Raw genomic sequence first — 20,986 nt, forward strand, 5'->3', positions numbered from 1 at the left:
TTTAGCTAACAATTTTAGGTTAATAGCCTTTGTTCTTACTGCTATAATTTAAAATTTGGAAAATATATCGATCATTATTTGAAAACGTATTTTAATTTATTTTACTTTACAAACTGCATGATAATTTTCTCAATCTATTTATCTATTACCTTACACATAAAATAGTACATTATGCAACGAGTCTATAATTGTAGCAATTAAGACGCGAGTATGTTTGTTTATGAAACGAGCGCAAGTGAATTTCATAATTTTCATACGAGCGTCTTAATTACCATTATAGGCAAGTTCCATACGACTTTTTACGCTCGACCATATTTCTAACTTGAAATCATTCATAAGTATTCATAGTATGGTTATCTAAGTGAAGAGCGGAACTGACCTTCTAAATTGTGAGATGTGCGCAGACGCAAAAGTATTGATTTTTTCCGAGGAACGAATGCCACTGACCTTGATATAATCTAGAGAATAACATGAACATTAATCTTGATATAACCTGGAAATTGATTTAGAATTGAAAAACGAGATGACAAATTGAATTTATTTGAATATTATTTACAATTAACGCTAATTATTATAGTAACAGAACATAACCTTCTGCGACAGTATTGGATTTCCAGCCTCCGTGACGTTTCGCTAGTTGTCTTTTGATTGCATATCCGAGAATAATCGATACTTGCGGTTTTATAATGGTACAATGGTGATTTCTCATTGGCTGAACAACTGAACTTTAATGAATAGGTGTACTTTAATAGGGTGTATTAAAGGGCTACTACCAGGTGTATAATTACTACATTTCGGCATGGTCGAGCATAAAAAATATTTCGACATACAGCAATTTTCTAGAATTGGCATGAGGTGTTAAAGTTCAGTAAACTGTTTACCGGTAAATTTATATGGGGAGAAATTATTACAAAAGCTGCTAAATATTAGTTAATTTTAATGATTTCAACCAAACTTTTACATGTGATACATTAATGTTGCCGGAAGAATTCAGTGCGTGCAGTTCTGCGTTGTGCAACTTCTCCATTCTCCTGTAACTTCTTCCCCCTTAGTCAAATATTTTCCTAAGTACCTTATTCTCGAACACACAACCTCTGTTCCTCTCTCAAAGTGAGAGTTTATTCCTCCATTATCATCACATCGTTTAATTGTTCCTGAACTACAGTTATATAGGTGAAAGGAAAATTGGAGTAAATAATTAAAACTAAACATTGTATGTCATTGGATTTTTTTGTATTAAATTACAAATCAGTCAGTATGTAGTATAAAAAAATTAGTAGTTAAACATTTATCTTATAGACTTCGCCAATATTTAAGATTAAAGTACAAGCACACACATTACAATACAAAATGCAAAGCTAAGAAGTTAAAAAAAAAGTTTCTTCTAATTAATTTTTTAATCCGCACGAATATGTCGCTAGTGTGATCATATAACGTTTTCAGCATAAAACGCAGATTGTTGGAAACATTTTGTTTAGTATGCTTAGAAGCATTTAGTCACAGCGCACCAAAGCATTCGCACAGTTTAGAGGGAACACAAATGTAATACATGCCCGAATTACGTATACCAGCTGTCCCAAAAGTCCGTGCATTAAGTATAAGGAATGGTAGAAGTGAAAACGTTTCTTGTTGGACAACTAGGGACCTTAGACAGCGTTAGAGTTGGAAGTGGATGCGTCATACAAAATCATATGTCACCCTACTGGATAGAAGTTTTGCCTATCCACTCTGTGCATATTTAGAGGTGGAGCTCAAAGTGAGCACCCGCGAACTCTGAATAGAGAGACGAACCATTGCCTGTCAGACTCTCTCAAAGATTCCAAGATATAGAGTTTTATTTACAGGAGTGGCGTATACTAACATACACATGTGACATAAGAAAAGCTTCATGTCAGGAGATCTTGGTGGCCAATCAATAGGTCCCCTACGGCCAATCCACCTACCTGGAAAGGCATTGTTCAGAAACACACGAATGTGTGAAATGTGCTGGATGGCAATCATGCTGCAATCATATCGATAGTGTAACCCTACTCCATTTTTTAAATCGACTTTTCGTTGTATTTTTTTATTTTAGTAGATTATTTTACGACGCTTTATCAATAGCTTAGGTTATTTAGCGTCTGAATGAGATGAAGGTGATAATGCCGGTGAAATGAGTCCGGGGTCCAGCACCGAAAGTTTCCCAGAATTTGCTCATCTTGTGTTGAGGGAAAACCCCGGAAAAAACCTCAACCAGGTAACTACCCCCGATCGGGAATCGAACCCGGGCAATCTGGTTTCGCGGCCAGACGCGCTGACCGTTACTCTACAGGTGTGGACTTTTCGTTGTAATTAGTGTAGTTAAAATTTAATTACAAAATATGAAGATATGTTTTTGACAATTATGTTTAAATTCCTTAGGCTAATATAAGGTAACTAATAATGATGTCATCCTCTGATTGAGGTTCTGGCTGATGTGTACATCTATTATCAGACAGTACATCTCACTTTTCGATATATGTCTAAGGAAGAGCAACTATTTGTATGCATCTGAAGTCTGATTAGTGTAACATGTAGCTAGACGGCGATGTATGCATTGGAGGGGGAAAGGAACTGGACATCCTAACCCATTATCTCCTGGCCTAGTAGCCTCATAAGTGGTGCCGTCTTGGTACCATTCATGAGGTTCAGACCTGTCTTCGGACAGTTGACTAAACAATAATAATGTGTTAACATTTAAATTTTGTTTTCCTGAAAAATCTTTATTTTGTGGGATAAGTTCTTTTATCTAAATATCATCGATAAGGATTACCTTACCGCCAAGGGAATCTCCTCCAATAAAGAGAAGAGGGTTTCTTAGAAAAGTTGTAGGTAGGTTCCGCTGTTGAGGCAGGGTCGAAGTAAAATGGTACCAACCAGAATACCAGCTCAAGAAACAGCACTCTCGATTCTAACGCTGTCTAGTGGGCTAAAGGCGCAACGTCTATCTTAAATTCTTTGACAGAAAAGGATGTTTTCTCTACATCTTCTACCCTCCATTAATAGTACTTACATTATGCAACGAGCCTATAATGGTAGTAATTAAGACGCGAGTATGTTTATGAAACGAACGGAAGCGAGTTTCATAATTTTCATACGAGCGTCTTAATTACCATTATAGGCAAGTTTCATACGACTTTTTATGCTCGACCATATTTCTAACTTGAAATTATTCATAAGTATTCATGTTATTCTTATCTGACTGGGGAGCGGAAATAACCTTGTGCAATATCTCGTAAATTGTGAGATGTGCGCAGACGCGAAAGTATTTTTAATTTTTTCCGAGAACAAATCTCATTGACCTTGATATATTCTAGAGAGTAACATGAACATTAATCTTGATATAACCTTGAAATTGATTTAGATATTGAAAAACGAGATGACAAATTGAATTTATTTGAATATTATTCACAATTAACGCTAATTATTATAGTAACATAACATAACCTTCTGCGACAGTATTGGATTTCCAGCCTCCGTGACGTTTCGCTAGTTGCCTTTGGATTGCATATTCGAGAATAATCGATACTTGCTCTTTCATATTGCTACAATGGTGTTTTCTGATTGGTGGAACACCTGAACTTTAATGAATAGGTGTACTTTAATGAGGTCCATTAAAGGGCTGCTACCAGGTGTATAATCCTAATATATTTCGGCATGGTCGAGCATAAATTTAATATATGAATTTCTGGGACACCCGATATAGTCATACAAGTGAATAATTGTGTTCTGTATAGATTACACCAATATTTTTTCTCTTAGCCAACGGAATTCCCTGCATGAAGTTTTTAACTTTCATTTTCTCACACTAATATAAGACTAACACTATTCTTATCAAATACACTTGCTCCCATGCCTGTGATGCATCAGTTGGCACTAGAGCCCTTCAGCGTGTTCTCCACGCACTGCTCAATCTCCACTACGATCTTCCCGATACGTGACACCGCGCTCACTAGTTGTTTCTCACACACCTTCAGTTTCGGCTCCAGGGCGCCGATGGCCTTCTGGATCAGCTTCACTTCTTGAGTGACGTCAGAGATCACTTGAAAGATCTGGGTGCTTAGAGGGAATGTTTTGGAGATAAGGCAGGCTATGAGTCTGATGGGTTGTGTAGCGTGCTTGCTGATGCAGTCCAAGACGAGCGGCGTCACCTGCAGGATCAAGCCGAACGCCTCACTGGTTACGTTGCCAGCCTGGTCTAAAACAGGCCGCACCTCCACGATGATAGACTGCCCGCAAGCCAGTGCTTCTTGCTCTGGGGGAAAAAAAACAAAACAAATTTCTTGTCAGTGCATATATTCGTAAAAATGAACACGGGATCATAGGCGGAGATTCGAGTAGTGCTTCCCATATCATTGTCATATATAGGGTTCGAGACATGGGACCCGATACCATAAGTTTACTGTGCATGTATTGTAGGTTGACTCGCTGCAGGTAGATAGAGCTGTGTTGAGGTAACAATGTTGCTATTTAGAGTAGAGTACGGTAGTATGGGGAAACACACACATATGTACATTCTGAAAGTAAATATACAGGGACATCATTTTACTTTTACTAACATTTTTAATATTAACCTGTCTATACCTTTAGAGAACCGGAAACACCGCTTGCTCCCCCCTCCAAGACTGGAGTTCGATGATACTGGCGTAAAACACAAATCACTCTACTAGGTATAGGAAGGAAGAAAAGTAGTTCATCCAGTTACGTAAACTAGAAAAATATCGCGATTTTGAGTTTGATAATTTTCATTAGGTTTTTCTTTAATCAAAGTACAGTACTGTATTAAGAATAAGTGTTTTTACTCACGAAGTGAGTTATCCATGCGAACGTATTCATTATGCGGTGTATATTATATTGTCTACAGCACATTAGCGTACAATATAGAAAAAGAAGTTAAATTGAAAAATAATCATAATATGAATATTTAAACACAATTTGTGGCCGTTCATTTCGGTACAGGCTTCAGTTCTTTTGTGCATATTATCACACTATAGACTATTGCATCTAATTCCAATTGCCAGTTTCGTCCTTCGTACTAGTAACTCATGTTGAAATAATTCTGTACCTACTCTACGTACTGTAAATTCAATCTTCACTTCTGCCCGACCCGAAAATATAAAATTACTCAGACATGCTATCTACTGTCCGTCCAAGTGGTTATGCCGCAGGATTGTAGAAAGGGAGGAAATCACGTGACAGTTAATTACTTAACGAGGCCCTTTTATTTAAGTTAAATTAAACAGCTGTATAATATTACGTAAACGTCCAATTCCTAACAGAAATTAATGTTTTCAGAAAAGAGCTAAGACAGCCCAGCTTTTACAGAGGGGCGAGCAGAAGCAGGTGGGGGAAATCGGGATGCGACGTAGGCAAACGGACAATACCTGTACGAAAATATGATTCAATATTGAAAGCTCTTTCGTCACTGGAAAACGCGAACATATTTCTGGAACCTACTATACTCAGTAACTCAGTATTGCTTACTATCTGCGGTCTTGGTTCTGTGTGGAGTTGGAACTTCATTAGTAGAAGGGGTGGGAGTGAAGTACATTAAAAAACTCAGGTACAATAAAAATTGAAATAAAAATAAAATTATGTCCCTGTACATTACACAATGACAATGTCAAAATAATGTGAAAAGCATATTTTATTCTCCTGTCTTTTATAAGCATTTTTGTTTAATTCTACACAGTGTTAATGGTGGAAATAAACATGTAGCAACTTTAATTTCTTCATTTATCCTATTGGTCGTCTTTAGGAAGTGCAGTTACAGTACCGAATTGCAATGTACATACTACAAGATACATTTTCAGTTTCTCAAACGTAAATCTTTTTCGGTTATCTGCCAAACACAGTTTGTATTGTAAAAAGCTGCGCTCTACATCGCATGACGTGATAGGAGCAAAACGAAGAAACCTAACACCATTGCAGTCTCTAAGAGACAGTCCTTCATTCTCGGGTGACTCTGTGTCCACTAATTTGCTGTTTATGTTACACAATGTTCCATACCCGTTATTTTTACATAAAATTGATTTCCACTTCTGTTTTACACGTTCAGTAACCGGTGTACTTGGTGTCACATTAATTCTCTGCGTCATTTCCTCTATTAATTTGAGGGCTTCCGGCATCTCTTGCTCTGAATTTTCTAACCGTGTAATAGTTTCAAACACAGTTTTAAAATAGGTTTGTATGAAAACCAAATTATTCGTGAGAACCTTAAAATCCAGAGCGTTTTCCTTTGCGTATTTGTTGGCATTCATTCTACAGTACCCCCACCCACTTTACTCTATACTACTATTCTCGGTACGCCGTTATGCGGATTTCCAACTGAACTGCCCTATCGGGTCCGAAGTTTCGAAGCCTGGTCATATAGACTCTCTCAAGCATTGGGTATAAATAAAGCATAATTCTGAGGTTTATGGGTTTCTTTCCAAATTAATATACAAATCAACCTGAAAGTTGGAATTCATAAAACAGTTATTACCGGTTGTTCTGTATGGTTGTGAAACTTGAACTCTCACTTTCAGAGAGGAACAGAGGTTAAGGATGTTTGAGAATAAGGTGCTTAGGAAAATATCTAGAGCTAAGTTCTTAAAGTTCTTCGGTAGGCCTATGCCATTTTTGAATCCAGCGGAAGTGGACATATTCACAAATGACATTATGGCATTACAACCCGAAGACGATAGTCCTTAAGTTTACTGACTGTATACTGGAAAATTGTCGCAAGTGACGAGGGTTTCCACCCCCCAACATGTGGACAGAGTTCAACGTTTCACCATGCCGAAGAACAAAATGTTCCTGCGAACCATTTTATATGAGACGTCTAATATTTTTATTTTTATAGATTCTTCTAAAGAACATCCAAACCGAAAAATATGTAATCCTCACAAATCAACAAGCAAGTAAAAAGAAGATAACCAAAGGAAAAGGGATCCATAACGATGCAAATGATGGACTGCAGAAGATCTCCATCACTACGCTACAGTAGACCTGCGTAAAATTAGTTTTATATAAGTTTCTACTAATGTGAAGATCAAGGACATGACTTTCACCACGTCAGATGAAAGATTCAACATTAAGGCGATGCATATCGGTTAAAATTATGAAAAAAAAAAAAAAAAAAATTAAAAAATAGAAATTTTATTTTCAACTCTAAAAAAAATAACATCCTTCGGTTTTGTAAATCTGTACTTATTTTGACCCTATGATTAATTTAAAGGGACCAGCGCATGCATGGAGCTGCAGCCCTTTAAACTGACACTCAGCTGTCATTCTGACAGACTTCGTTCTTCATTCTAACTAATTTTACTTCATATTCAGTTCATATTTAGCGTTGTTATGTAGGAGAAAAATGTGTATGGTAGACTGTATAGGAAGGAAGGATATCGATAGTATGCAAGTTATCATATACCTGCTAATTTTGATACTAGTTTCCTCGATTTTCCAATTTTCAACATTTTGTAACATTCAAAATGCTCTAATGAATGCAGTTTTTCTTCAATCTCAGTGAAATTTTGCACAGAAGTTCCAAAAAAAAAAAAAAAAAAAAAAAAAAAAAAGCGAAGTAAACTAACACATGTTTTCTTCTGCTATTGAAAGTATTTAAATCACCATGTGTTGAGGATGTGATAAGTTAAAAAAATAAAAAATAAATAATAAATATTAGCAACTAGGCCTAAAAGGATAAATTTTTTTCTCAGAAATAAATTGGAAGAATATGAAAAGCATGTTATATTTTATATACATGAGGAGTAAATTAAATGAAAATTCAAAGAACATTTATGTAAACTTTGAAAATTGGAACAATTATAATTCAGTATTAAAAATAAACAGAAATTAATTACAAGTAAACTATTTGGAATATCAAAGTGCAAATTTGTGTTTTGCATGTTCATTTTATAAGAAATATGTGGTAAAAGTTTGAGATTAATTGGTGTAAAAAGGTAGAGGTTAGAAATTTCACAGATTCATAGCATTAAGAGATGAAACCTATAGCTATACAAACAATAATCTTAGCTATATCAGTAACACAGCCAATATTGTAGTATCCCACTATAGCATCGACAGTTACACTCATATTTAGTACCTAATGCATTGTTGCACATTGCTACTGACAGTCCTAAGTTTGCAAAATAGGAAGGAAAATATCGGTTATATTCATACCATAACTGAGGTTTTTCCGGACAGCGCCTGGACGATTTACCTAAAACATCCGGGGCCGCATCTGGATTAGAAATCCGATTCTGGGCCGCACGTGGGCATTCCGGAGTTTAATCTATCACATAGGTTGAAAATTTCGAAAAATTTTACTGCACGAAAAGACGCAAATCCAACGATCATCTGGACTGTAGGTCTACAATTTATTTATCCGCTCTACAGAGTCAGTTCCGAAAACTGTGAACAGCAAAACTATTTACTATGTGTCTGAGAGTACAATTTGATGTCATCGAGTCCATTCTCAACATTGCGTCTGTACAGAAGAATCAAGGTCACATTTCTTCGATCATTGCTTGTAGATCTTCTAGTAGTTCCTGATAAGCCCCGGCAGATGGTAGCAGCAGACGATACCGGAGTTTATATTCCGTTCTTGGGAATGTGTTCTGACCCGTTCCATGTCGGCTAGGTTTATTTTATTCAGGTACTTTTACCAAATAATTTCTAATATATGTGACAAATGGTAGGACTTTAGGTGAACGTTAGTGACATTAGGTTCAAGTTTTTGTACCATTCAGAACTACAGGAGTAATTTCTGTTCTTTCTTACACGCTTTTTGTGAACGAGTTTCCGTGATAGGCTACCTGGAACTTTTGACATGGAGGACCAAGATCATGATTCAACTTTGGAAAGAAAACTGCCCACGAAACCTATGTAACCTGAATAAGGGTTACTTCAACAATCGCAGTGAAAATTTGACAATATTTGTGGCCAAAGAATAATAAGAGAAAGTACAAAGGAGTGCCCTCAAAGTTCTGTCAGCACCTAGTTCAGGCTCCTGAATATTATTGTGCCATGACATACCTATTTAAAATGATCCTGCCTGAAAACTGCCTCTTTTTATGCCTGCACAAACAACGCATTTCTAATGGAATGTTCTGACAATGTCATTTATGTGACCATAGCAACCAATTCTTTCTGAGCTTAATCTTCTAGTGGAGAAAGAATAACAGACTGCACTTTAACTCTTAAGATTAAAGTTAAGTTTCTAACCAGACAGCAACGATGTGTCCAGAATACAAATAGTTTGACGTTATATACTGTAGTATCAGAATTATATCATGTGCTACGTAAGTCCAAATAACACCCAAGATGGATGCATGAATCAAATAACCATACTGCTCAAAAAGATAGTCTACTAGACGATATTATTGTAGAACCACATCTCTGATGGAAATATGAACCAGTACACATTTGGCGAATTATTGGATAGCGTTGTAATGGACTCCCTGTATAATTTACTAATGATTGAACGTATGAGAATGTGATTTCAGCTAGATATTACCACAGAATATTACGCTTTGACAGTTTGAGAGAAATGAAACCTGTTCTGTGTGAATGGATTGGACGAGGTGGACTTCAGTCGTGGCCTCCACGATCACCAGACCTCACACTTTTATATCCTTTCTTTGGGGACATGTGAAATAACTTATTTTTAAGACAAAGCTTACATATAAAGATGAATTGAAACAAAGAATAGTTGATATGCAACAAATTTCACAAACAACACTCTTAAGAGTGACAGCATATCAGGATCAAGTGAAAGACTTTTTTAAGTAAAGGAACACAATTTGAACATTTGCGACAGTGAACTGTGCAATTGCACTGAGAACAGTAATATTTGCCTTCAAACCTATTCATATCTGCTTGAGGGTAATGCAGTGTAATAATATTGTGTTGTCAGATATTTCATGGTAGAATGAGACTACTGAGACATTAAGGTGTAGGTACAGCTTAAGGAGTAATTTTTTTTTAAATATTCAACAGTTTTTTCCTCCTTTACTGTAGTTTAATAGTTTAAAATACGTGTCTAAAACAAAATGTATAGACATGGTCAGTTAAATTACAAAAAGATTACACAATAAAAAAATTCGTCAAGATTATAAACCGGATTTAAAATTAACCAACTAGAGGTGTAAAATTTGAAAGTAGCTCTGCTTGAATTAAAAATATGTGATGGAAATTTATTTGCAACCTTCAATGACATGTAACAAAAGTTTTTTTGGGATTTAGCAAGTCTACATGGTATGATATTAAAATAATTTCCTTGCCTTGTGTCATCATATATCATTTCTTAATGTTAAAGTCTGAAGATTATCTTTAACATACAAAATTAACTCTATCTTGTTAACTTTATCTTGTACAATAATGAAAATTGATATGTGTAAAACGCTGTCCTTATGCTATTTAAAAAATATTTTTAAGATTAAAAAAATATATTTATATTTTTTTTCAAAATTGAAAATAAAATATTTATATTTTTTTTTTCAAAATTGAAAATGGTGACAGTTCATAGTGCAGTGATGAAGCGTTTCCTTATACCTCAAACTTGTTAACTTTTTCATGTTCTCTCTCTTTTATTTTATTGCTGAAAATCATGTTTACAATATCATGCTCTTTCAACTACATTCCTTAATATATATTGTATTAGAAGAAAATACTGATGTTCGACCATTTTTTAAAATGAATTTATTTTTTATCAGACAATCTATCAAAGGTAGAGAAGTATTTTTGCATCATATTGTAGATAAGATATGCATAAATATATACAAAAAATTTAATCAAAGAATGTTGGATACTTTTGGAGTTACGTGGGAAACTCTTAATCATTGCACAGTGAACTTCCACCATTTTGAATTTTGAAAAAAAAATATATATATATATATATTTTTTTTAAATCGTAAAAATATTTTTCCCATATAGCAGAAGGACAGTGTTTTACACATACTAATTTTCATTATTGTACAAGATACAGTAATGGAGGGAAAAAATGTTGAATATTTACAAAATTTTACTCGTGTAAGCTGTACCTAATCTCTTAAATTTGTACGTCTTCATTTGTCATTTCAAATTATATTGTCTTCTTCATTTGGCAAGTGCTTTTTGGCCACACGGTATAGGCATATTAAGTTTTCATAAAAACTCAACATTTACACTCAGTCTAACATTGCTTACAGAAATTGAAGCAAAACGACTGAACTGCGTTGAAAATATCGGTCCTACGAAAATATTATCATGAATAGTCTCTCTATCTAGAGGGAGGAACCTAGTGGAGATAGTGTGTAAAAACAGACTTTATACCAACTACAAATTATGAATTCAACAGCAAAGATCTTCATATTGTAGATGATGTTACAGCTAATAATAATAATAATAATAATAATAATAATAATAATAATAATAATAATAATAATAATAATCTTACCTCCTTCATGTATGAGTTCCGTTACATTTTCTTTCTCTGACGTCATGCAGTTTGCAAGTTGAGATCCGGTTTGTGTAATATTCGCTATTATGGACTGAATCCTATCTTTCAGATTTTGAAATATGGAAGAGATATTAAGGATAAACTTCTGTGTCTTCAGATTGAAGTTACCGGTAGTCGAATTGAGTGCAGCGAGTTGTGCAAATAGAGAGTTGAACACCTCCACGTTGTTTTCTCCAATGTCTTCATCGTCATCCGGACCTTGCCTACATTCCACGTCAGTTGCAGCCAGCAACTGAAATTAATGTCACTGTTACTATAGCTACCGAAGTGAAAGAGATTTCCTATTAGGAAAAAAGCCGAAAGCTATTAGGGTGAAGTATGGGTATTATGTTACAGAAAATCAATCTTTTGCTGTATTTTTTTTATCAAAGCATTATACAGATTTGAAAAAAGTAAGATATGTGTTACTTTAGACATAATTGTATGAAGGATTTGGAGTTAAATTTATATTTTATTTGTAATAATATTATCAACAATAATAATTTGGACAGTTTAAAATACTTGGAGTGTAGGGCTACTATAAGCAGTAACATGAGCTTGTATCCAGGAAGTCAAAAGGAGAATATCAATGGCAAAGAAAGCTCATAATAGAAAAAGGAGCATAATCTGCGAACCTCTGGAAAAAAGAACTACGGAAAAGACTATTGAAGCGCTTTGTATGGAGTGTGGCATTGTATGAGGCAGAAACATGGACATTACGACGAAGTGAAAAGAAGCGAATAGAAGAATTTGAAATGTGGATATGGAGAAGAATGAACGTGTGAAGTGGAAAGACAGAATAAGAAATGAAGCTGTGTTGTAAAATGTGGGCGAAGAAAAAAGGAATGGTGAACGGGAGAAGAGTTCGGGGCAGAAGAAGATATATGATAGATGACATTAAGATATATGGATCATATGTGGAGACAAATAGGAAGGCAGAACATAGGAGAGATTGGAGAAAGCTGGGTTTGCAGTGAAAGACGCGCCCTTGGGCAGAACACTAAATTAGTAATAATAATAATAATAATAATAATAATAATAATAATAATAATAATAATAATAATAATAATAATAATAATAATTGGACAGCTTCAAATACTTGGGATGTACTGTAAGCAGTAACATGAGCTGCTGCCAGGAAGTCAAAAGGAGAATAGCAAGGGCCAAGGAAGCTTTTAATGGAAAAAGGAGCATCAACTTCGAACCTCTGAAAAAAGAACTACGGAAGAGACTAGTGAAGCGCTTTGTGTGGAGTGTGGCATTGTATGAGGCAGAAACATGGACATTACGACGAAGTGAAAAGAAGCGTCCCGGTCGGGGCAGCTTACCTGGTTGAGGTTTTTTTCCGGGATTTTCCCTCAACCCAATACGAGCAAATCCTGAGTAACTTTCGGTGCTGGACCCCGGACTCATTTCACCGGCATTATCACCTTCATTTCATTAAAATGCTAAATAACCAAGATGTTGATACAGCGTCATAAAATAACCCAATAAAAAGAAGCGAATAGAAGAATTTGAAATGTGGATATGGAGAAGAATGGAACGTGTGGACAGACATAATAAGAAATGAAGCTGTGTTGGAAAGAGTGGGCGAAGAAAGAAGGAATTGTAACTGGAGAAGACTTCGAGGCAGAAGAAGTTATCAGATGATAGATGACATTAAGATATATGGATCATATTAGGAGACAAAGAGGAAGGCAGAAAATAGGAAAGATTGGAGAAAGCTGGGTTTGCAGTGAAATACCTGCCCTTGGGCAGAACACTAAATTAATAATAATAATAATAATAATAATAATAATAATAATAATAATAATAATAATAATAATAATGCTTATGGCTTTTAAGGGGAGAGGATAGTAATTTTTAAAACTTTTTTCTTATTTGGTGTAAAATATTAATTTTTTGTATGTAGAGAGCTCATGGCTATAGCAACTCAACAAAATATAAATATTTTGAATAAATTATTTGGGAGGCAGATTTGAAAAAAAAATGTACCCAATGCAGGATTTTACTAAACTCGATATATCTAAGCCATTTTTAAAGATAAATTCAAACACTATGTTACAATTTATTTGTAAAAGCACGCTTTACAAACTGTATGTAACAGAAATTTGATATTAGTTCCTACATTTGTAAAATAAACAATTAAAATTTAATAACATTTTTTTTGTTTTCTTTCTTGCAAACAGAGAGACTTATTTTTAAAATGAAATCAATTAGGGAAATTCCGTTACAGAGAAAAGTTTCCTAAGAGAATGTGTATTATAAATTTCATTCATACATCTTTAATAGTTCAAAAATTATATCGATTTTTGTCTGGCTATGTAGCGAAAAAAGTAAAGTTCCAGAAACAGCAATCAAAGGGGGTGTGATTTAATAATCCAGAGCGCAGGAACTTGAAAAATGGCGTCTCAACATCCAATAAGGGCACAGATACCCACACAATATTATACAATGTATTCCACACACATCACAGAGTATTTTAAAGAAAAATTTGGTTTTGAAAAAAAAATGAAGTTCCGGAAACAACAAACAAAAGGGCGGTGTGATTTAAAAATCCAGAGCGCAGGAAGTTTAAAAATGACGTCTCAACAACTGATAAGGGCACAAATAACCACAAAATATTATACAATGTATTCTACACATATCACAGAGTATTTTAAGGAAAAAAATTGTTTTTTGAAAATTTACTCATTTTTCACCAAAAAATACCATCCTCTTCCCTTAAGAAACCCGGAGGTTCATTGCCGTCCTCGCATAAGCCCGTCATCAGTCCCTATCCTGAGCAAGATTAAGGGGTCAGGTACAGCTTACAGCAGTAAAATTTTTAGATATATTCAACATTTTTTTCCTCCATTACTGTATCTTGTACAATAACGAAAATTAGTATGTGTCCTTCTGCTATATGAAAAAAAAAAATTTTAAGATAAAAAAAATCATATATATATACATATATATATATATATATATATACATATATATATATATATATATACATTTTTTTTTTTTTTCAAAATTCAAAACTGTGGCAGTTCACTGTGCAGTGTTGAAGCGTTTCCCTCATATCTCATAAACTTGTTAACTTTTTCATGTTCTCGCTCTTTATTTTATTGCTGAAACTCGTGTTTACAATATCATGCTTTTTCAACGACATTCCTTAATAAACAGTATTTTTTTTATTTTGTGTAAGAAGAAAATACTGATATTTGACCAGTTTTTAAATGAATTTATTTTTTATCGGACAACGTATCAAATGTAGAGAAGTAATTTTGCTTCATATTGTAGATGTGACAGGCACAAAAATTTTCTTCACAGAATGTTGGATAGTTTTTGAATTATGAGGGAAACGCTTCATCACTGCACAGTGAACTGCCACAGTTTTGAATTTTGAAAAAAAAAAATATATATATATATATATATATATATTTGTTTTTAAATCGTAAAAATATTTTTATCATTCAGTAGGACAGTGTTTTACACATACAAATTTTCATTATTGTACAACATACAGTATTGGAGAAATAAAAAGTTGAATATTTTCAAAATTTTATTGCTGTAAATTGTACCTAACTCCTTAATCCAGTCTCTACAATCATATCCCACCTCCCACAAATCCTTTTTAATATTATCCTCCCATCCTATGTCTCGGCCTCTCAAAAGGTATTTTTCCCTCTGACTCCTAACACTATATGTATATATATGCATTTCTGGATTCGTCCATACGTGCTAAATGCATAATAATAATAATAATAATAATAATAATAATAATAATAATAATAATAATAATAATAATAATAATAATAATAATGATGATAATAATAATAATAACACTGGTCGACAATGAATTTTCGCCAAAAGTATTATATGTACAGTATGTTAGATATTGTTGCGCTGATTTCAGATCTGGTTTTACTTTCGTCATATCACAAATAGTTTTCAATCTATTCATAATAATCTCTTAAGTCGCTCCGTTTATTTCCGTGCGGCTAATAGGGCGGCACTCTTTAGTGCCTTATCTTTTGCTGCGTACCCCACGCGTAAACTTCCTGTCCTAGATAAAATTTATCTTGTCTTTTTTCATCCCCATGGAATCATCTTCCTAAGTCACAGTTTGTAGATTGAACGATACACAATCGTATTACAGAGTTATAGTGAATCTTGTGTGATAGTGATATATTTTGAGGTGCTGTGTATTTTACATCAATTAATAAGGTGAGTAGGCCTGTATCTTTTACCAGTGCCTGTAGTTTTTCATAGGTACCTTGTTTAACTAAACATATAATACATAATCTCGCAATTATTACTGGGGAACATTCCAAACGCCCCCTCCCTTAATTTTGGGAACTCATTAGGACCTCGGTATATTTACGCATTCTAAAAAATATAATTTATTTGGAGAAATTGTACGCAAATAGGTAAAGGTACTAATACGTTTTATTCTGTTGCAGATTAAATCACCTATCATGCCCCGAAAATGTCTAAATCATCCCAACAGCTTCTGCTACATATGCGGTTCCTTCACCCCGAAATCTCAATGGCATACAATCACTCCACGGCTTCAGAAATTGTATCAATTGTACTTTGGTAGTCTTCTTGGTGATCAGGATAAAGAGTGGGCACCACATGTATGTAAACGCTGTTCGACAGGCTTAGGGGACTGGGTACAAAAGAAGAAAAGATCGATGCCATTTGCTATCCCAAAGATATGGCGAGAACCGAAAAATCACACTGACTATTGTTATTTTTGTTGTGTTAACATTAAGGGTTTTTCTTCCAGAAACAAACACAAAATTTTATACCCAAATATTGAATCTGCAATGAGGCCGGTCCCGCATGACGACAACTTACCCATTCCGAAACCTGCATAAAATGAAATGGAACTGTTCCAGGAAGTGGACTGTGACTTAGGCAGTGATAGTGAAAATTTAGAATGTGCTTCTGATCGTGAATGCATTCCTGAGTTTATTAGTTCCGAACCACAGCGATTTACCCAACATGAACTAAACGATCTCATTAGAGATCTTTCACTACCAAAAGATAAGGCGGAACTTCTAGCTTCTAGGCTTAGAGAGAAACATCTTGTTGAAGACGTTGGGATATGCGACTATAGAAAACGGACAAAATATTTAGAAAAGTTTTTTTCTTTAGATGGTCCAATGGTCTTCTGCAACGATGTGCCTGGACTCTTTGAGGGACTAAAACAACAATATGTTGCATCAGACTGGAGGTTATTTATTGACTCTTCCCAGCAAAGTTTGAAGGCCGTTCTTCTGCAGAACGGCAATTTAAAACCTTCTGTACCCATTGCCCACTCTGTGCATTTAAAAGAAACCTATGATAATATAAACATGGTACTCAAATCAATTCAGTACGATGTACACCAGTGGCATATATGTGGAGATCTGAAAGTCATTGGCATGTTAATGGGTATGCAAGGGGGGTTTACAAAATTCTGCTGCTTCCTTTGTCTATGGGAGAGCCGAAATACAAGTGAACATTACACCAAACGAGACTGGAAATCTAGAAGCACTTACAACCCAGGTGAAGAAAATGTCCAGCATATCCCTCTAGTTGACAAAAAAAAAAAAAAAATACTGCTTCCCCCTCTCCATATAAAGCTTGGCTTAACGAAAACCTTTGTGAAGACGCTTGGAAGGAGAACTTCAAAAGGACTCCAGTATCTGAGTGAAAAATTTTGTCGTGTGTCAGCTGCTAAACTACGAGAAGGGGTCTTAGCGGGCCCACAGACTAGAGAGCTACTGCGGGATCAAAAATTCGAAGAAAATTTGGATGAGATTGAAGTAAAAGCTTGGAAAAGCTTCAAGTGGCTGTGTATAAACTTCTTAGGGAAGACAAAGTCTCCAGACTACAAAAAAGGAGTTCAGGAATTACTGGATGCATATAAAGAAATGGGTTGCCGTATGTCCCTAAAACTTCATTTACTTCATTCTCATTTGGATTTTTTTCCAACCAACCTTGGTGATGTCAGTGACGAGATGGGTGAAAGGTTTCACCAAGACATTAAATCTATGGAGAAACGTTACCAGGGTTTCTGGAATGAATCCATGATGTCAGATTATTGTTGGATGCTCTATCGCGATGACACAGAAAAACAACATAAAAGACAATCATCTACTAAGCACTTCTAGCTTCCAGTTCTCTAGAAATCTATAATCCTGTTTTTAATTATCACTATAAGTGTCATAATAGTTAATAATATAGAAATCTGATCATTTTATCATTACATAAGTGTATTGTTGTATTGATAACATTTAAATGTTTGTATATTTCCATAAATTTAAAGTATTGTGTGTAATTATAAATCTATACGTGACACGAAGAAACGGAAGGTGTATCCGTAATCTGCATGAAAAATTGGTCTAGAAAAGTATAATTTGATCTCTGGCGATTAAAAAAAGTTAAATTTTGTCGACCAGTGTAATTTCTTACCTGCACACTGCACAGTACAGTAGCAAGGATGAAGATAATTCTTGCAGCCATTTCAGAGTTTCTTGATGATTCTGTACTGAGCTATCATTTTCCAACATTTTATATACGATTGGCACCGGAAATTAATTAGGCTAAGCTGAATCAACATGACTGTTTTCTGAATTGGTACCAGACCTACCACCACTTGTTACTGAATTGCGTACTAATGAACCAGCCAATTTACTTTATTCTCCCTTTAAAAATACAAAGCATGACCTACTTTAACATACTAGTGGAACAATAGAGAGATATTTTCCAGGTCGGCTGATATTTTCTTAAAAAAAGAGTCAATATTGCCTCACTTGGGCCCAATGAATTCGTGTTTGATGTGTTGCAGATACATTTGTGAAAGTAGACCAACCCCATTGTTAAACACATCTGCACTCTAACCATTCTGTCGCCGTCAACGCTAGGGGGCGTGGATGTCTTATTTCGCGTTGCAGTGTTCTATTAGTACATTATTTAATATATGTTACACTCTCTGGTCATTTGTGAAGGTGAAGAAAATCTGTACGACATCAAATAAGTGTTATTAATTCAGTAGATAACTCAAAAAGATTCTGAGAAAAATTGGTAAGTTTCAATATACCTACGCACCATGACACACGTCATAACGATATTCAATATCGGACCGCCCTCTAGCACGAATGCCTGAAATAATACTTGTATTCCCCTTGTTCTCCTTTTATTTCCAATGACAGCCTTGTATTTCTCATAGTATCCATGTATTCCGCTTGTTCTCTTTGTATTACCTTTATTCTCTTTGTATTATCCTTATTCTTCCTGCGTTTCCCTTATTCTTGCTGTATTTCCCTTATTCTCCGTGTTTTTCCTTTGTTATTTTTGTATTTCTTCCTCATCCTTATATTCCCCTTGTTCTTTTTATATTCCCCTTCTTATACTAATTTGCCCGTTTTTTACCTTGTAATTTCCGTGTTCTCCTTGGATTCCCCTTGATCTCTATATATTCCCCTTTGATCTCTATGTATTCCCCTTGATCGCTATGTATTCCCCTTGATCGCTATGTATTCCCCTTGATCGCTATGTATTCCCCTTGATCTCCATGTATTCCCCTTGATCTCTATGTATTCCCCTTGATCTCTATATATTCCCCTTTGATCTATATGTATTCCCCTTGATTTCCATGTATTCTCCTTGATCTCTATGTATTTCCCTTGATCTCCATGTATTCCCCTTTATCTCCATGTATTCCCTTGATCTCCATGTATTCCCCTTTATCTCCATGTATTCCCTTGATCTCCATGTATTTCCCTTGATCTCTATGTATTTCCCTTTATCTCTATGTATTTCCCTTGATCACCATGTATTCTCATTGTTTTCCATGTATTCCCATTGTTTTCCATGTATTCTCATTTCTCTCTCTGTGTTTGTCTTGTTCTCCTTGTATTCCCATTGTTTTCCATATATTCCCATTGTTTTCCATGTATTCCCATTGTTTCCATGTATTACCATTGTTCTCTCTGTGTTTCTCTTGTTCTCCTTGTATTCGCCTTGATCTCCATGTATTCTCATTGTTTTCCATACATTCCCATTGTTTTCCATGTATTCCCATTGTTTTCCATGTATTCCCATTGTTTTCCATGTATTCCCATTGTTCTCTCTGTTTCTCTTGTTCTCCTTGTATTCGCCTTGATCTCCATGTATTCTCTTTTTTTTTCCATGTATTCCCATTGTTTTCCATGTATTCCCATTGTTTTCCATGTATTCGCATTGTTTTCCATGTATTCCCATTGTTCTCTCTGTGTTTCTCTTGTTCTCCTTGTATTCGCCTTGATCTCCATGTATTCCCATTGTTTTCCATGTATTCCCATTGTTTTCCATGTATTCCCATTGTTTTCCATGTATTCGCATTGTTTTCCATGTATTCGCATTGTTTTCCATGTATTCGCATTGTTTTCCATGTATTCCCATTGTTTTCCATGTATTCCCATTGTTTTCCATGTATTTCCATTGTTTTCCATGTATTCCCATTGTTCTCTCTGTGTTTCTCTTGTTCTCCTTGTATTCGCCTTGATCTGCATGTATTCCCATTGTTTTCCATGTATTCCCATTGTTTTCCATGTTTTCCATGCATTCCCATTGTTTTCCATGTATTCCCATTGTTTTCCATGTATTCCCATTGTTTTCCATGTATTCCCATTGTTTTCCATGTATTCACATTGTTTTCATATATTCCCATTGTTTTCCATGTATTCCCATTATTCTCTCTGTGTTTCTCTTGTCCTCCATGTATTCGCCTTGATCTCCATGTATTTCCATTGTTTTCCATGTATTCGCATTGTTTTCTATGTATTCCCATTGTTCTCTCTGTGTTTCTCTTGTTCTCCTTGTATTCGCCTTGATCTCCATGTATTCCCATTGTTTTCCATGCATTCCCATTGTTTTCCATGTATTCCCATTGTTTTCCATGTATTCCCATTGTTTTCCATGTATTCACATTGTTTTCATGTATTCCCATTGTTTTCCATGTATTCCCATTATTCTCTCTGTGTTTCTCTTGTTCTCCTTGTATTCGCCTTGATCTCCATGTATTCCCATTGTCTTCCATGTATTCGCATTGTTTTCCATGTATTCGCATTGTTTTCCATGTATTCCCATTGTTTTCCATGTATTCCCATTGTTTTCCATGTATTCCCATTGTTTTCCATGTATTCCCATTGTTTTCCATGTATTCCCATTGTTTTCCATGTATTCCCATTGTTTTCCATATATTCCCATTGTTTTCCATGTATTCCCATTGTTTTCCATGTATTCCCATTGTTTTCCATGTATTCCCATTGTTCTCTCTGTGTTTCTCTTGTTCTCCTTGTATTCGCCTTGATCTCCATGTATTCCCATTGTTTTCCATGTATTCCCATTGTTTTCCATGTATTCACATTGTTTTCATGTATTCCCATTGTTTTCCATGTATTCCCATTGTTTTCCATGTATTCCCATTGTTTTCCATGTATTTCCATTGTTTTCCATGTATTCCCTTTGTTTTCCATGTATTCCCAT

The 20,986-nt window shown here is 34.9% G+C and overlaps 1 protein-coding gene across 1 annotated transcript; it reads right to left on the minus strand.

Moving 5' to 3' along the window:
- Positions 1 to 942: 942 nt before the first annotated feature.
- Positions 943 to 18,097, minus strand: LOC138712977 (uncharacterized). Its single transcript, XM_069844658.1, has 3 exons — positions 17,930 to 18,097; positions 11,438 to 11,732; positions 943 to 4,273 (listed from the first exon to the last, which is right to left on the minus strand). Exons 1-3 carry the CDS (start codon positions 17,978 to 17,980, stop codon positions 3,885 to 3,887), a joined length of 735 nt encoding a protein of 244 aa, XP_069700759.1. The 5' UTR covers positions 17,981 to 18,097; the 3' UTR covers positions 943 to 3,884.
- Between the last annotated feature and the right edge of the window lie 2,889 nt (positions 18,098 to 20,986).

This window comes from Periplaneta americana, chromosome 14 (assembly GCF_040183065.1).
Source record: "Periplaneta americana isolate PAMFEO1 chromosome 14, P.americana_PAMFEO1_priV1, whole genome shotgun sequence".
NCBI lineage: Eukaryota > Metazoa > Arthropoda > Insecta > Blattodea > Blattidae > Periplaneta > Periplaneta americana.

Coding starts and splice junctions, on each gene's coding strand:
- LOC138712977 (XM_069844658.1), bottom strand. CDS start 17,980: ATGGCTGCAAGAATTATCTTCATCCTTGCTACTGTACTGTGCAGTGTG. Junction 11,733..17,929: donor CTGTACTGTGCAGTGTGCAG/GTAAGAAATTAC, acceptor CATTAATTTCAG/TTGCTGGCTGCAACTGACGT. Junction 4,274..11,437: donor GGAACTCATACATGAAGGAG/GTAAGATTATTA, acceptor TTTTTCCCCCAG/AGCAAGAAGCACTGGCTTGC.